The 17,519-nt window shown below is 41.0% G+C and overlaps 1 protein-coding gene across 10 annotated transcripts in view; it reads right to left on the bottom strand.

Moving 5' to 3' along the window:
• The window catches only part of ENOX1 (ecto-NOX disulfide-thiol exchanger 1), a 513,658-nt gene that overhangs the window by 246,314 nt on the left and 249,825 nt on the right, over positions 1–17,519 (bottom strand). For 8 of the 10 annotated variants that reach the window (XM_086328859.1, XM_086328858.1, XM_086328857.1 and 5 more), the window contains 2 exons: positions 7,017–7,160; positions 5,874–6,011 (listed from right to left, as the gene is read on the bottom strand). In XM_086328859.1, coding sequence (XP_086184985.1) covers positions 5,874–6,011; positions 7,017–7,160 — 282 coding nt within the window. Of the gene's footprint in view, positions 1–5,873; positions 6,059–7,016; positions 7,161–7,390; positions 7,413–17,519 lie in introns of those variants that run through there. The other 2 variants (XM_086328862.1, XM_086328864.1) reach the window with 2 other exon arrangements.

Below are 17,519 nucleotides of genomic sequence, written 5' to 3' on the forward strand. Positions count from 1 at the left end.
CTGTAAGACACTGATGTTCCATCAGGCCAGTTTAGAAAATCTGGATCTATACTAAGGCACAAGGTATGGATAATAGAAACAAATCAACAATAACAAAAATTTGAAAATTCCTCAAAACTAAAAATATGTGGAATAAAATAAGTGTCCAATACTATAAGGAGGCAAATATTATCTCATGATAAACCAAGACTTTCAGTGTGGGATTTACGACCGGAGTACAGGTGGTGCTAGTGGTAAAGAACCCGCCAGCCAATGCAGGAGACATACGAGACGCAGGTTTGATCCCTGGGTCAGGAAGATCCCCTGGAGGAGGGGATGGCAACACACTCCAGTCTTCTTGCCTGGAGAATTCCATGGACAGAGGAGCTGGGTGGCCTATAGTCCATGGGGTCGCACAGAGCTGGACATGACTGAAGTGACTGAGCATGCAAGCACTTACCAGTAGAATGGTTCATTTGGGATAAAATAAGCAAATTCGATGAAATGATCTTGAGTAGCACTACATATAAAGAAGGTAGATGAGGAAGTTCATGAAAGTGGGAAGGGGACTGTGGTGATGATGAAAGGGGAGGAACATTAAAGAGGTGTAATCGTGGGAGCTCACAATGACCCATCAGAATGGCATGATACAGCAACCATAAATGCATTTGATTTCCTGGGAAATCCTTTTGATAAAATCAGAGGATATGAAAAATGTGTGTCCTGCTTTGTTGATAATTCATATTTCCCAATAAACAGGGAAAAAGTAGTAAGGAATGGGATTCAGTGTCAATTTGATTTGAATAAGCAAGGAAAGAGTAGTTGGTCATTTAGAAATACCAGAAACTTTGGGAGAAGGCCAAGTGCTCATAAAATCTAACCTCTCTGTCATCCTGTCAGAGACAATTTAGAGGAGATTTCTTGGAAGGAAGGGTACAGTTAAAAGTTGCCTCAGACAGGTGCTAGCATGAAAACTGGGCGAGGGGCAACATTCTTCGGCTCTATGATTATGGGGGGAAGAAACAGCACCACCCATTAGGTACTTCATGTAAATATACAACAGAGCTGTAAGAACTGAAATGATGTGGAGGCGGGAAAAAAGAGAGGTTGGTAGTACAGAACAGATACTTTAGAAATAGATTAAACGTGCACAAGTGAACTTCCGATAAAAGAAGAAAGTATATCCATGGAGGCATGGACAATGAGGACTATGTATCAACTGTAGAGAGTGGGCAAAACCTTTCTGCATTTAGAAATGGAATACTCAAAAAGGACTCATAAAGGAAATGGTAAACTTTCTTTTTTTAAAAAAGAAATAATATTAAAGAGGTGAAAAACAGACTAGATAAATATTTTTAGAGAATATGAACTGCAAGATTAAAATAATTTTCCAGGTAAGAATGCTGGGGTGGGTTGCCATTTCCTCCTCCGGGGGATCTTCCCAACCCAGGGATCTAACCCACACCTCTTATGTCTCCTGCACTGGCAGGCAGATTCGTGACCAACTGCGCCACCTGGGAAGCCCCTTAAAATGCTTAAAAGCAATGACCAAATACAAGCCAATAAAAAAGTCAGCCCGAATCCTATGTGATAAGTGGATATAGCATGAAAGTAATCTATTTACAAAAGAGGAAATATGAGTGAAAAAATAAATGAAGGAAAATGCCACAATTTAAAAAGTGTAGCTATAAAATAATTTAAGGCAAAAGAACAGGATGCCACCTTTGCATATCAAGTCAGTAAATATTAAATATGCATTTATATTTTGGAAATTAATTGTCCAGTATTTAACAAGAAACTTTAAAATGTTCATTTCTTTTGACCGACTAATTCTACATGTAGGAGTCAATCCAAGGGAAATAATTCTAATTGCCAAAAACTTCTATGCATAAAAAAGGTTCACCATAATATCGTTAAAAAACATCACAAGGAAGAAAGGGAGGAGTAAGAGTTAATGTTTAATGCATGCTTACTATGTGTAGGTACTATGCAGTTAGTGTATGTCATAAGTTATCATATTTCAATCTTACAACTGTCTCATGAAATAGATACAATTATCATTTTAAAGAAAAGGTAAAATACTTAAACTCAAAGAGATTAAGTTCTCCAGAAACTTGGCTAGGAAGAGTAAAATAAAATTAAAAAAAAAAAAAAAAAAAAGGAAACAGCTTAAGTGCAAATACAGAAAAACTGGTGAAGATTTATTCAAAGGACTATTCTAAAATTTTAATATAAAACTATAAAATGGAAAAAAAATAATTTAGGATAAGGTGTTAATAAAAATACATAATAGAGATTTCTATATTTAATAGTACTCACATACTTCATAGAGAAAAGACTGGAAGACAATATATACACAGTAACCAAGCACAACAGAACTTTACCCTGAGAGAGTCTCGACAAAGGAAGTCTGCAGGCCGCCACGAGAACAAAGCCAAGTGCAGTTCCCCTGATGGGTGGGGAGGGATGGCGCAGGATGCTCCATAAGACCCCAAAAGGCTCAGACGCAGCTTAAGCACTTTGGCTAATATAGGAGATGGAGAATGTAATTCAGGGCAGATACGGTAAATCTTCTACAACGAGTAGGGCTGTAATTCTTTTCATGGTAAGTTGCTGGGAAAATCATAAATCGGTCATGGTTAAAATGTCAGAAGACTCAAAATCATAAGAAAAAAATAATGAATTATTGAGGTTGTGGCTTACCCTGGAAGTCATACAACACTTTCTGAGAGGAGTGGAGGTGGAGACAAGAGTAAAGTGATTTCTGCTGTATGAATATTTCAATTAGACAGCTGGGAAAATTTGGGACAGAAACATATAAATCTGTACTCTCAAGTTATTAGGAGGAAGTATTTGTCTAGATTAGCTTTAGGGAAAAGGGGTCTGGATAAACACATGTTCAAATGATAGAAAATGTCATTTATGTGCATACACACACATCCCATAGCAGACTAAGCCTCTACTGCATTTATTTTACAACATTTTGGGGAATTTTATAAATAGCCTAAGCATAATGTTTTGTAATATTAATATCTGACTTTCCTTTTCGTGTCTCCCACCTTCCTTTGCTTCCTGTCCTCTCTTCTCCTTTGTTGTGTTATAGAAGAAAGGGCATTACATACACGCTTGTATTCGTGTACACACTGCCACACGCAGTACGTATAACTCACTACAGCTAGTTTAGACGCTTACATGTACTGCCCTATTGACAAAACAAAAACAACAAAAAATCAAATGCTTGCTCAACTCAGCTCAAAGTCCACACATATATGGGTGTGCAACTTAGTAACTCTCCAAAGGCAATAGGTTTATACTTAATGTATCCTGTCTACTCTAATACAACTTGATGTGCAAAAGTGAGTTGTTCTTCTGACATATAAGAATGACCATAGTGTAATTCCAATCCCAAAGAAGGGCAATGCCAAAGAATGCCGAATCTACTGCACAACTATACTCATTTCACATGCTGGCAAGGTAATGCTCAACATCCTTCAAGCTAGGCTTCAGCAGTACATGAACCAAGATACACAAACTGGATTTCGAAAAGGCAGAGGAACCAGAGATCAAACTGGCAACATCTGCTGGATCACAGAAAAAGCAAGAGATTCCAGAAAAACATCTACTTCTACTTCATTGACAATGTTAAAGCCTTTGACTGTGTGGATCATAACAAACTGTGGAAAATTCTTCAAGAGATGGGAATACCAGACCACTTTATCTGTCTCCCTGAGAAACTTGCATGCAGGGCAACGAGCAACAGTTAGAACCGGACATGGAACAACAGACTGGCTCAAAATTGGGAAAGGAGTACATCAAGGCTGTGTATTGTCACCCTGCTTATTTAACTTCTATGCAGAGTATATCATGTGAAATGCTGGGCTGGAGGAATCACAAGCTGGAGTCAAGATTTCAGGGAGAAATATTAATACCTCAGATATGCAGATGATATCACTCTACTGGCAGAAAGTGAAGAGGAACTAAAGAGCCTCTTGATGAGGGTGAAAGAGGAGAGGGAAAAACATGGCTTAAAACAACATTCAAAAAACTAAGATCACACCATCTGGTCCCATAACTTCATGGCAAATAGATGGGGAAAAAATGGAAACAGTGACAGAATTTATTTTCTTGGGCTCCAAAATCACTGCAGATGATGACTGCAGGCATAAAATTAAAAGATGCTTGCTCCTTGGAAGAAAAGCTACAAGAAACCTTGATGGCATATTAAAAAGCAGAGACATTACTTTGCTGACAAAAGTCCATCTAGTCAAAGCTATGGTTTTTCCAGTAGTCATGCATGGATGTGAGTTGAACCATAAAGAAGGTTGAGTGTTAAAGAATTGATGCTTTTGAACTGTGGTGCTAGAAAATAGTCGAGAGTCCCCAGGAGAGTACGGAGCTCAAATTAGTCAATTCTAAAGGAAATCAGTCCTGAATATTCATTGGAAGGACTGATAACTGAAGCTGAAGTTCCAATATTTTGATCACCTGATGTGAAGAACTGACTCATTGGAAAAGACCCTGATGCTGGGAAACATTGAAGGCAGGAGGAGAAGGGGATGACAGAGGATGAGATGGTTGGATGGCATCACCAACTCGATGGACATGAGTTTGAATAAACTCCGGGAGATAGTGAAGGACAAGGAAGCCTGGTGTGCTGCAGTCTACGGGGTTGCAAAGAGGTGGACACGACTTAGTGACTGAGACCTGGGTTTGATCCCTGGGTCAGGAACATCCCCTGGAGAATGGAATGGCAACCCACTCCAGTATTCTTGCCTGGAGAATCTCATGGACAGAGGAGCCTGGTGGGCTACAGTCCGTGTGGTTGCAAGAGTTGAACACAACTTCAGGACTAAACCACATTAGCGACATGGCATAATAACTGTCAGTTTTCCATTGAAAATTCTGGAAAGGCAGAGAGGCAGGGACCACCTCTGCACCAGGACAGTGCCTCAAAAAACGTGTGTTAAGTGAGTGAATAAGTTGAGTAAAGTGGATACAGGAGACCTGAGCATCTTTCCAGGCAGCACAAATCCCATCTCATTGATGACATCTTTCCTCAGACCCCAGGCATTGATCCTTCTGGAAATTACTATAGTACTAGTCTGAACCACCTCTTAGCCCATGATTCTACCCATTATTTTTTTTTTTTTTGCTGGTTTTTAATCACTATGTTTTTTAATTCGGGGAGACATGCTCCCTGAATCCTCAAGGACACTTATATAGGTATATATTTATTCTATTTCCCAAAGCATTTGTTACAGAGCACACGGAAAATCAGCAACAAACTTGTTAAATTCAATGATGAACTCTTTCCAAAGACTTCCTACTTTGTGACGTCTCCAAACATTTTCTCTCTCAAATGCATTACTATTATGACAATTCCAAAATATGATGGAAAGAAACCATGGAACACAATGTCAGTTGACTCGGGCTTCTAAGCCTTGCCATTTCAGTGCTGGAAAAGCCACCCACCCAAACTCCGGGCCCCTCTTCCCCTATTTTTAACATGGGAACACGAACCTTAGCCGCAACCACCATTAGGACCTACCTGTCTCAAAGAGAAGACTGGAATCAAATGCTGTAACATCCGTGGAAGAGCTTTGCAAATTGGAAAGCAAATATTAGCTCTACTATTTACCTTTTTAAAATACAAAATTCATGTTGCAATGCCATCAGTGAGAGATACTGCATGTGAGTTTTTTTCTGGGAACGGCTGTTCGGCAGAAGAGCGAAGTGACGAGGACAAGACACTCAGGCACATGGCCTGCCAAACACGCCCTGGGCATAAATCCCAGGCCAGGCTCAACATTTGTGTGTGGAAAGATTACGAGGTGCCAAGCACCCAAGCCTGCCGGCGCGGCTGCAGACATCTTCCAACCCCAGAGAGGGCTTACCTGACACGAGCTGCTGTCCAGGCAACCCCACGGGAACCATGCCCAAGTTATTCATGGCGGTGGCCCAGGCGGTGGGGTCTGTCACCGACATGTTTAGCTGGGTCGCGTCTATTGCGATGCTCCCCAAACCATCGGCCGCTGCGGGTGGGAAAGCAAACCGACTTAGATTCCACCGGCGAGGGTGTCTGAAAACAAATTGCGTTTCTGGAGACGTGAGGCTTCCTTTAAGCACATTCCCAAATCACAAAAAAATACGGCACTGTAATTGACACCAACACTTTCTCCAGACGTCAACATGACGGAACACATTCTGGGAGGAAACTTAATGACATGCAGTTTATATCATACTCAGCGTGCCATTAAGGACGCACCTCTAGGGGGGAAAAAAATGAAGAATCACTTCCTTTTCCCAGGGAAACATTAGTTAAGTTCCCCAGTGAAGAGGACTCTTTGGGTAAAACAAGTCAATTGGGTAAGAATAAATTTGTCTGTTTGTGAGTGTAATTCTGAAGCAGGAACACCCTCTAACTATCTAATACAAATCTCCAAATTCAGTTGTCGAGCACTGAAAGCAGTCCTGATTGAATTTATTAAGACTTACCTTATAACACATTCCATCCTTAACAAATAATGAACATTCGTACATGAAATGCAGGTGCCTGTCTGAAGTGACTCCCAAAATATTTCTTACAAGCACAGACTTTTATTAAGACAAAATAAATAATATTGAAAACAAATAGCACAGAGCTAAAAAAGAAGACAGCAAAATATATCAAACTGGACTTGATGCTCTTTTTTGTTTTAAAGAAATTTATTTTCTCAATTATCTTTGGTTAAAGTCTTTATTGAGTTTGTTACAATTTTTGCTTCCGTCTTATGCTTTGGTTTTTTGGCCTGGAGGCATGTGGGATCTAAGCTCCCTGATGGAGGGATCTAAACCACACTCTCTACACTGGAAGGCAAAGTCTTAACCACCAGCCCACCAGCGCAGTCTGAGTTAACTGTGACGTTCACTAGTTCCACGGCCTGGCTTGTTTGAGGAGCCCAGGCTCCTGCTTCGACACATGTTTCCATGGCTGGGGAGCCTTTCCACTATGATGCAAAATGCCCGCCTTGTGTCCTGTGCTGGCCACCGACATTTACCTGCAGCCATCATCTGAGGAAGCTGCTGGGAACACTGGGTGATGCTCTCAACGCCACCTGCATCTACGACTGAATTACGAGCATCCTGAGCGGCAGGAGCGCTTTGATGGCTGAGTGCAGGGTCCCCGCGGACATCATCGGATTCTGCAAAAGGGGGAGAGCAGTGGGGTGAGAAAGACTTCTGGGGCAAATCTGTCGTCTACTCCAAACAACAACAGCAAACAAACAATGGCAATTTGCAGTGGCACGCACAGAAGCGAAGTCGCCTCCTTGTAGAGTCTCAGTTTCAGCGGCCGGGAGACATGAGGGTCAACCGGCGACCACCTGGAGCAGGGCTGGCTGAATAAACAGCCCCTCTGTGGAGCGGCTAGTACCTGGCCTCCAGCTGAACAGACTTCACAAACGGAGCTTATCAGGCCCCACACAGCCTCCTCCACACACGGCACATCAATGGAGAGGGCAGACTCGCGGCACATGTGATTTTTTTAAGTTCAAAAATTAATTGATGTTATTTTCGAAGACAGTCATCTGTGAAACGTATTCAGACAGGGAGAAAAAGTGGGGAAAAGGAGGGAAAAAGCAATAAGCTATTCACGGTGAGATTGGTAAAGGACGTGCCCAAAATACAATCGTGCGAAAAGGTGAAAGGGAAGAATGGCATGCCACCTGCCCATCGAAGAAGTGCAGAGCGTGATGGGGCCACCGAGGAAAAGCACTTGCTTTTTTTTATTTCTATGACAAGATATGATTAACTGGCTGTACCTTGCTTGGTCTGAGTTTTCCTGAGAATTGAACAGCTTATATATAAACGTATTTTTATAAGCCTTTTCAAAGCACTTTTCTAACCAAAAAAACCCACAATAAAACATTACAAAAAGTTGCAAAGGGCCCCTCCAGACTTCACTATTTTTACAATGCTATGCTTTCTCTCCATCCTTAAAAATGCAAAAACATACCCTTCCTATATACATGTTAAGTGCACTTTCACCAGCTTGAGACTAGAAGATAAAATATATCACTTGAATTTTACATAGACGGGTAAAACAACTGAATGCAAAGTATTTATTTTTATTTAGGTATCCATTTAGAAATTTTTATTACATGTGCTTCTTTTAATAGGTATTTTAGAATTAGTGTTACAGTCTGTGTGTTAGTATATCTAGTATGAAGATTGGCCCTTTGATTTCTTTGATTCTTAGGTGGGAGAATCAGTGATCCCTTTGAACACTACTCTCAATAAATAAATAAATTTTCCAGGTGAGTGTAAGTTTCATTCAAATGGAAGCTCAGGTTTCAATATCTCAAGGATAGGTAGGTATTGAGCAAATTGTTTCTTTGGTCTCCATGAATCCGTAGCCCTCAGCACAGGGACATGAGAAATGGTAGGGAATTGTTTTCCATAGTCTATCAGGAAGATGAAACCTTTTCATCAAGAAGCAGTCCAGGTTTGATGCACGATACTGGATGCTTGGGGCTGGTGCACTGGGACGACCCAGAGGGAGGGTATGGGGAGGGAGGAGGGAGGAGGGTTCAGGATGGGGAACACAGGTATACCTGTGGCGGATTCATTTCGATATTTGCAAAACTAATACAATATTGTAAAGTTTAAAAATAAAATAAAATTAAAAAAAAAGAAGCAGTGAAATGATTCCAATTTTGGGAGCAAACTGTACTCAGGACAAATGTTTTATACCGCGCAATTAGACTCTTCTACCTAAATGAATTCAGAATGTGTTTATGTCTTACATGCCTCCATTATCTTAGGCAATGAATGCCATCAAAGAGATTCTCACCATGTAAAATAAAGCCAGTAACATCAAGGCATAAGTAACCAAATGCCTGCCCTCTCGCTGTACACTCACTAGCGACATTTCTATGGTGGAACCTTAAAGCAATTTTCTTCTCTCCACATCCACCTATTTCAGAACACCAAAGCAGAGACAGGCTAGAATGTGTTCATTCTTTTGCTCAAATGGCCCAGAAGTAGAGGCAGATCGGATCACTGCAAGGCCACTGTTTGTCTTACTTATCGCCCACTGAAGTTTAGTTGGCTTGCTTTTTTCTTTTCTAGCTCAAGTTCTCCCCAAATGGGCATTAATCACAACTTTTTCCTGTCCAATGAGTCTGCAGTTCTGGAACACTGTATCAGAGAACATCCCTCTGTTGTGTAGGCTTTATGACTTGCACCTGACCGGCCATGTTTCACTTTGCCTTTTTCACTGTAGTGTTTTAGGGGTGGTGTTAGTCTTCTTGGCTTTTTAACTGTCTGTTCCAGTGTTCATTTTCACTTTAATGACTGCGGTCTTACAAAGGGGCATCAAGTGTCCTGGTGGCCCATAGCTTCTACCTACACTTTGCATCACCATCTTAATAAACTACTGTTTCATGGAGAAAAAACACTAACAAACTGCTACTGTTTCACCAAAAAAACTATTGTTTCCTTGGCAAGTTGTGCTTTGTAAACCTAAAGTTGCTCCTAATGAGACTTAATTATTATTCTGGAATTTATGAATAGTTCCAACAGTGATTTTTATACTCTACTAACTTCTATTGTTCCTATCGAGTACCTGCCTCTCTAAATGATTCAAGGCCATAATACCTAATTTATCATTCTAATCAATTTCTCTGCCTTAGTTTTCTTATTTCTAAACGATACAAAAGACTGATATTCTTAATGATGTTTATTTACACACAGACATGTGGGGAGTTAAAAATTACAGCTAATAAAGCACTTGGAATAAAGCAGGTATTAATTATTATTATTTTATTTGGAAGTGTAGCTTGACATTAAGGTACCCTGGGATCTTGGTGTTCCACTGGATAATTATGTAATTAATTTTAAAACAGTTAGTAACACTCAATATTTCTAAAAGTAAGGGCTGCCCTAGTTTTCTGTGTCACATCTAAATTGTACCAGAATATTTCTTCCTTTTCCACTGTTCTTTTGTAAAATAATGTAATTTAAAAAATGTACAAATGTTTCTCTCTAGGTTTTTTTTTTTTTTTCCAAGCTATGAAACTACAAAAGCCTTCAAGAGATTCATGATCAATTGTGAAACTGGCAGTTTCTATTTACAGCTATTAGTGAGGTAAGATTATTCCCAATCAGGAATTGGGAATTCCCAAATTCCCAATGTATAAAATGCCTAGGATAACAATACAGTTTTGTCCAAGGTTCAATGGAAATCTAACCTGTTCTTTGTTAAGTTTCATTCAAGTACAAAATCTCACACCCAATTTCATAATTGTTCAATACAATATATTTATACTCAGGATTTTACTGGGCTGTATCAATGGAGCAAATAGCTTTGAAACTCACCAACGCTTTGACTGTGTGGATCACAGTAAACTGTGGAAAATTCTGAAAGAGATGGGAATACCAGACCACCTGACCTGCCTCTAGACAAACCTGTATGCAGGTCAGGAAGCAAGTTAGAACTGGACATGGAACAACAGACTGGTTCCAAATAGGAAAAGGAGTACATCAGGCTGTATATTGTCACCCTGCTTATTTAACTTATATGCAGAGTACATCATGAGACACGCTGGAGGAAGTACAAGCTGGAATCAAGATTGCTGGGAGAAATACCAATAACCTCAGATATGCAGAGGATACCACCCTTATGGTAGAAAGTGAAGAAGAACTAAACAGCCTCTTGATGAAAGTGAAAGAGGAGAGTGAAAAAGTTGGCTTAAAGCTCAACATTCAGAAAACTAAGATCATGGCATCTGGTCCCATCACTTCATGGGAAATAGATGGGGAAACAGTGGAAACAGTAGCTGACTTTATTTTTTTGGGCTCCAAAATCACGGCAGATGGTGACTGCAGCCATGAAATTAAAAGACACTTACTCCCTGGAAGGAAAGTTATGACCAACCTAGACAGCATATTCAAAAGCAGAGACATTATTTTGCCAACAAAGGTCCGTCTAGTCAAGGCTATGGTTTTTCTAGTGGTCATGTATGGATGTGAGAGTTGGACTATAAAGAAAGCTGAGTGCAGAAGAATTGATGCTTTTGAACTGTGGTGTTGGAGAAGACTCTTGAGAGTCCCTTGGACTGCAAGGAGATCCAACCAGTCCCTCCTAAAGGAGATCAGTCCTGGGTATTCATTGTAAGGACTGATGTTGAAGCTGAAACTCCAATACTTTGGCCACCTGATGTGGAGAGCTGACTCATTGGAAAAGACCCTGATGCTGGAAAAGATTGAAGGCAGGAGGAGAAGGGGATGACAGAGGATGAGATGGTTGGATGGCATCACCAACTTGATGGTCATGGGTTTGGGTGGACTCTGGGAGTTGGCGATGGACAAGGAGGCCTGGCGTGTTGCGGTTCATGGGGTCGCAAAGAGCCGGACACGACTGAGCAACTGAACTGAACTGAAGCCTAAGAAAATATTGCTTGGCCTAAAAGAAAGACACAGGCTTCTCCTGCTCTAACACAACTCTTTGCACCTGTCCAACTCTTACAGGTCCCAAGCATACACACATGCACACTCTGTGAGTAATAAAAATCCCACACACTGTGAGTAATAAAAATCCATCTATAACTGTCCACAAAACAGATTCCTATTAAAAAATTCTGAGCACTAAATTTTTTTCTCTTTTAAAAGAATGACCTAAGTCCTTAGTTTCATGCCTACTTTAATAGAAGAATAATTATACTGAGGAAGTCAGTTTTATTAGTTTCTTGTTGAGAGTTGATTCCAAAGGAAACCTATCTCATAGGACATCTGAAATTTTTTTAATTTACAGGAAATAGTCGTAGCATTATCATGGGTTCCTTTTATAGAAAAAAGAAAAATGCATTCCCAAAGCTCTACTTTCTACTTCTATTACTAAGAAAATATTCTCACTTTGATCTCCATGTAGTCAGTAGGATGCTCTCTGGAGGTTATGGAAATGCTCATAGTTTAAAACAACACAGAATATTGTTAAATTGACATTACTTATGTTTTAACTCCATGATTTTTAAGCAACTATTTAGGAATAAAGGAGACATTTCTGCTTCCTATAATGATAAACAGTAACTCAGTAATTTTCCCACTGAGGAACAACCAGAAGAGCCTAGTATCTTTCATCAGTTTTATAAAATTCTCACTGTTATCTCTTCAAACACAAAAGGATCACAAAGACATGTTTAAATTATTGAAGAGGATTACTAAACAGGCTTCTAAGGAGAACAGGTCCTCTTAACTGATCTAGGATCTGGGTGGAATCTGTTAAGTTTCAAGGCAGAGTGGAGTTGCTCTGCAAAATGTGGTTAAAAAGAAAAAGAACACCAAGGCTAAATACTTTGAGGAGGGGAAGAAAAGAAGGGATCTTTGGGGGTCACTCATGAGAAAAGGGGACTTCAGAGAAGAGAAATGACCAAATCCAGACTACTGGGAAATATACAGCGTAGATCTTGCCCCTGTGCCCTCTAAGGAAATGTCAGTAAAGACTACATTACATCTTACTAATAGTTTTTATGCGGGAGTAATTCTTGGATGGTGGATACCCTTTAGAGGCAAGAGCCTGAAGAGGATAATAAGGAGGCAGTTGATGACAGAGACAACTCAGGGTACTACGTGATAACACACGATGAAGTTTTCATATCTGTTAAACATAGAGGATGTTGGATATTAATGATCAATGTCTCCTGATTAGTGTGGAATAAAAGGATTAACGTTTGGAGAAGAGATTTCGATTATATTAAAGTTTATGAGGCATGAGATTTTGTGGGGGGAATTTCTGATGAGAGAATTGCAGGGTAGGAATACTACATCAACTAAAGCTAGAAAGGTCCTACTTGGTAATGGAAGAGAAAAAGCCACCTCTTGGCAGAGGACGAACTGGGCTGGGGTCGACTCAGGCAGGGTTGAACCCTGTAGTACTTTCTATCAAATCCGTGAAATCGACAGGGCTTTTTAAATAAAACCTGACCTATAACCTTTAGTTTTGTATTGGTATGTTCATGAAGTCACTAGACTCTTTCCAAAGGGGCCATGATGTGACATGTCTCACAGCCCGGTGCACCCGAGGAGAAAAATGCCACTTCTGTGCTGAGTAATTTTTAGCTTGTCCTTTGTGGCTCAGCTGGTAAAGAATCCACCTGCAATGCGGAAGACCTGGGTTCAATCCCTGGGTTGGGAAGATCCCCTGGAGAGGGGAAAGGCTACCCACTCTATTCTGGCCTGGAGAATTCCACGGACTGTATAGTCCATGGGGTCACAAAGAGTCAGACACGACTGAGTGGCTTTCACTTTCTTTTAAGGCAAGAAGACAAAGGAGATGTGTATTCCCTCCTCTGTGTTCCCACAGCGCTGTGTTCTACACACCAGCACTCGGAACTTCATACTCTAATTAGCTGTTTATGTCTACATCCCTGATAAACAGCATACTTAGAATGAACATGGAAACTGACCATTTTTGCATACTCTGCAGCAAGCAAGTACAGTACCTAGAATTATGACAGATGCTCAGTATACATATAAAATTGTTTATAAGTCTATACATTTAAATCCTTATGTATAAATTACACATTATATATATGTTTTTCAAGAAAATTCAGGCATAAAAGGAAGGAAAGAAAGTAAAAAGGAAAATAACAGAGGGAGACAAGGAAGTAATAAGAGAACAAAAAGACAGAATTCAGTTCCAGGGTCCAATCTCAAAGGCTGGAGGTTTGAAAGCTAAAGAAAAAAGGGAAAACTGCAATTGAAAACTAGAACACAAGATGAAATTTAAAATATCAAAGACAATTTTTTAAAATGTTAGATTTTTCCAGATGTCTTGGTGCAATTAACAAGTCACTCTCCAAGAGCTAAGACCCCACACCTCCCTGGTAACCAACACAGGGTCATAAGCACGTGACTGTCATGTCCTCCTTTTGTGAGACTTCTTCCCAGCTATTCTGGAGGAGCCGAAATCCATAAATAATGGCATCTCCAGGTCCATTCAGCAGTACATTAGTGTAACAAAGGCATATAGGTATAGTGGTAAAGACGTGAAATCAGGGTAAGAAAGGGAAAGTTTCCATTTGGCAGGCACCGCAGAGGATAAAAAGCAGGTCTGGCCATTTCTCAAACACAGAATGCCATTAAGGGTCTGTGATTGTATCCTCCATCTTTCTACTTTGTCGAGTAGCCAATTTTAAACTACAAATCATCATCCTTCCAGCTGAGGGGAGGAAATGGTTACTGAAGGGAGGATGAAGTTTTGCCCACGACATATCTATTTCTGAAGAACTGGATGCTGAGAGAGGGGAGTGGGGACTGAATATGAGAGAGACAGAAGGTCTCCCTCTGAAATGATGTGATCAAACAAAAGAACCAACTTTGCCAAAGAGATAACCTAACCAGCATGGCAGGACAGCAGATAAAGCCAATTATCTTTTGACACAAAGAAAAATACTATTTGGCATTACTTACCTAAGTGTAGAGAAATGACAGAGGTAAAATTATTTTGTTTTCAGGAGCTCTTTGCTTTTAAAAAAATTACACTTTATATTTCTAAACTGAACAAAGTAATAAATGAGAAAGCTCGAGACCACAGGAATAAAGTACTTCTCTTTCCATTAAAAACAGAAATGAAAAGAAAATAGAACTGGATGCTACTATGATAATATATATTTCAAAGTCTTTGCAGAGACACCTTCCATACTTAGGATAGTTCAGATTTTCTGAAAAGGGCAATATTATACTTGAAAACTGTTTATGAATCATGTAATAGGTCAGTTAAGTCCCCTCACTAATGGCTACCTACCAGTGGAGACAAACTCACCCAAGTTCATAGAATATCAATATTCTAACCTGAGAGTTCATCACGTGTAACTTCACCCAGATACAAAAGTCCCCAAAATGTTGCTGACAGGCAACAATCTCAGGACAGCCTTAGAATCTCCCTTCAGCAGAGGTCTTATCTGGAAAACAAGATATCTGAGCTCTTTCAGTCCTGCCTCTACAGTGACGTGCGGCCTTGGGCAAGTGACTCTTCCAGCCCCTCCCTAGGGATATGGAGGCATAACTTAATATCTGCCAAATTAGTCAGTCACGGACAAGTTTATAAAAGGAAATTAAGGACAGGCATCCCCTGGTGGTCCAGTGGGTGAGAATCCGCCTTGCAGTGCAGGGGACGCTGGTTTGATCCGTGGCCCGCGGAGATCCCACATGCTGTGGGATGACTGAGCCCCTGAGCCGCAAGTACTGAGCACACGCACCTTAGAGCCTGTACTCCACAAAAAGGGGAGCCACCGCAGCACAACTAGAGAGCACCCCGCCCTCTGCGCAACTGGAGGACACGGCAACGAAGACCCAGTGCGGCCACAAATAAGGAAAAGAGAAAAAGTAAACAAGGCCATATCAGGGAATTCTTGCTTCCCCTCAACAGACTAGCTTTTTCTGCAGGCACCTCTCTGTTCGCTTTCTTTCCCATTGAAAAAGTTCTACAGAACAGACAATGTAAGCGGAAGGCTGGAGCTACCTAAAAACTTCTCTTGAAAACTATGGGAGGCCGATGGAGAAAGCAGAGAGAACAAGAGTCCTTTGGAGAAAGATGGTAACACCTCCCGAAGAGGCTTCAGGTCGACTTCTGGCTTCAAAGACCCAGCCACCATCTAGGTTGAGCGAGAATGCATGTACATGAACGCCTGAGTCCCCTCGCTGCTCACCTGAAACTGTCACACACTGTTGGTTAATTGGCTACACCCCAATATAAAACAAAAACTTGTTTTGCCTTTTTTTTTTTTTTTTATCTCTATAAACCATAGGCAGTCCCACAGATCAAAGAACTTTTTTTTTTTAATGGAATGCACAGTTGTAGAAAGGCGTATTGGTCATAAACTGATCATTTTGAACCATACTTATGCACTGAAAGTGATTTCTGGAAGCATCTTCTTATGTAAGGGAAAGCAGAGGACATTTAACTCTACAATTTGTGCTGTCTGGTACTCAGCTGGTTTTTTTTTTTTTTTTTTTCATTACACTCTCATATCACACCTTGACCCAACCATGGAAAATATATTAAGCTACAGAGTGGAACACTTTAATGGTAGAGGGTGAAAAAAGTGACCCTTAAACGGCTGCAAACTCTGGTAAATGAGTTACCTGTTCTCCAAAAAGCCTTGAGCAGAGCTCTTTAATCTATGGAAATCCACCTGCAATAAAACCTGGATGGGGCTGTGACTGGCGTGAGCTGGCTGCTCATCCTGTTTAATCTCTCTCCTTGGAGGGTCAACAAGAACATGTTAGTTACTCTTTAAACTAATGTGCTCTTAATGATGCCATTGCAACATGATGAATAAAGCATTAGCCCCACAGCCATGATTGCCCAAGGAGCAGGACACCTCACCTCCAGCGTGTTACTGGGGCTGGAGACCTTGTTTTCTCTTCCCTAAATGAGCACCCACAGCCCTTGCTGATTCTCTGTAACCGGTAGGCAGGAGTCTGGAGGCCCTGGGCTCCCGGGGATGATCCTTTTTACTCTTCGGGGAGTCACAGGTGGAGACAAGGGGCTGCGCTGGTTGGGAGGGGCCCCCAAGGCACAGTGCAAACGCCTGTGCAGTGAGATTTCCAACTGGAAAGTTCAAGGCTGGCAGGGAGCATCCTGAGGAAATGGGTCAAACCTTGGTTGCTACTGGCCGTGCTTGGCAACATTCAAAAAGAGCTGTTGCTGTTATTCAGTAGCTAAGTTGTGTCTGACTCTTTTGTGACCCCTTGGACTGTAGCCCGACAGGCTCCTCTGTCCATGGGATTTTCCAGGCAAGAATACTGCAGTGGGTTGCCATTTCCTTCTCCAGGGGTTCTTCCCAACCCAGGGATCGAACCCACATCTCTTGAATGGGCAGGTGGATTCTTTACCACTGAGCCACTTGGGAAGACTCTCAAAAACAGGGGGTGGGATAAATGATGATAAGGTTCCAGCATTGAAGACAATGTTGAAGGTCAGTGTAAAATGCTGCTGCTATTTGAGCATAATTCCATCCTTTGCCTCCCTTCCCCTTTCTCTCCCCACCTCTCCCCTATCCCCCTCTCAGTAACAGAATCCAATCCAAAGGTTTAAATATGCTGCCCCCTACCCCACCTTCTCCCGTGAACGCTCATTCTCCCTGTCAGTGCCAGCAGGAGATGCAATTCGCCTCTTCAGCATGTCTTAAAGAAAATCTTCCTTCCGTACAAGGGGATGGCATTTGGAGGACTAAGCTCCTCAAATGGAATCTCTTTCTCTACTCCTATCTTCCAGATTAAGAACCCATCGGCCCGGGCAAAGTAGCCTATTTCTTTAAGTATGACTCTGTTAACAATGAGGCACTAAAGGCACCAATGTCTAGGATAATGTGGGAGAGCTGAAAATGGCTTGTGTTAACCTGTAATGAAACATGCACGACCAAAAGCAAATAGTTGTTTAATGAAATACCGGTGCATTCTGTATTATGACAACGTCTCTAATTAGCAAATTTAGATCTCATTAGAGTTAAAAGTCATCTGTAAGCAGGGCTTACTCACATTGCAAAAAAAAAAAAAAA

Source organism: Bos grunniens, chromosome 12 (assembly GCF_055505025.1).
Source record: "Bos grunniens cultivar Pamir isolate PY7600 chromosome 12, Bosgru_T2T1.0, whole genome shotgun sequence".
NCBI lineage: Eukaryota > Metazoa > Chordata > Mammalia > Artiodactyla > Bovidae > Bos > Bos grunniens.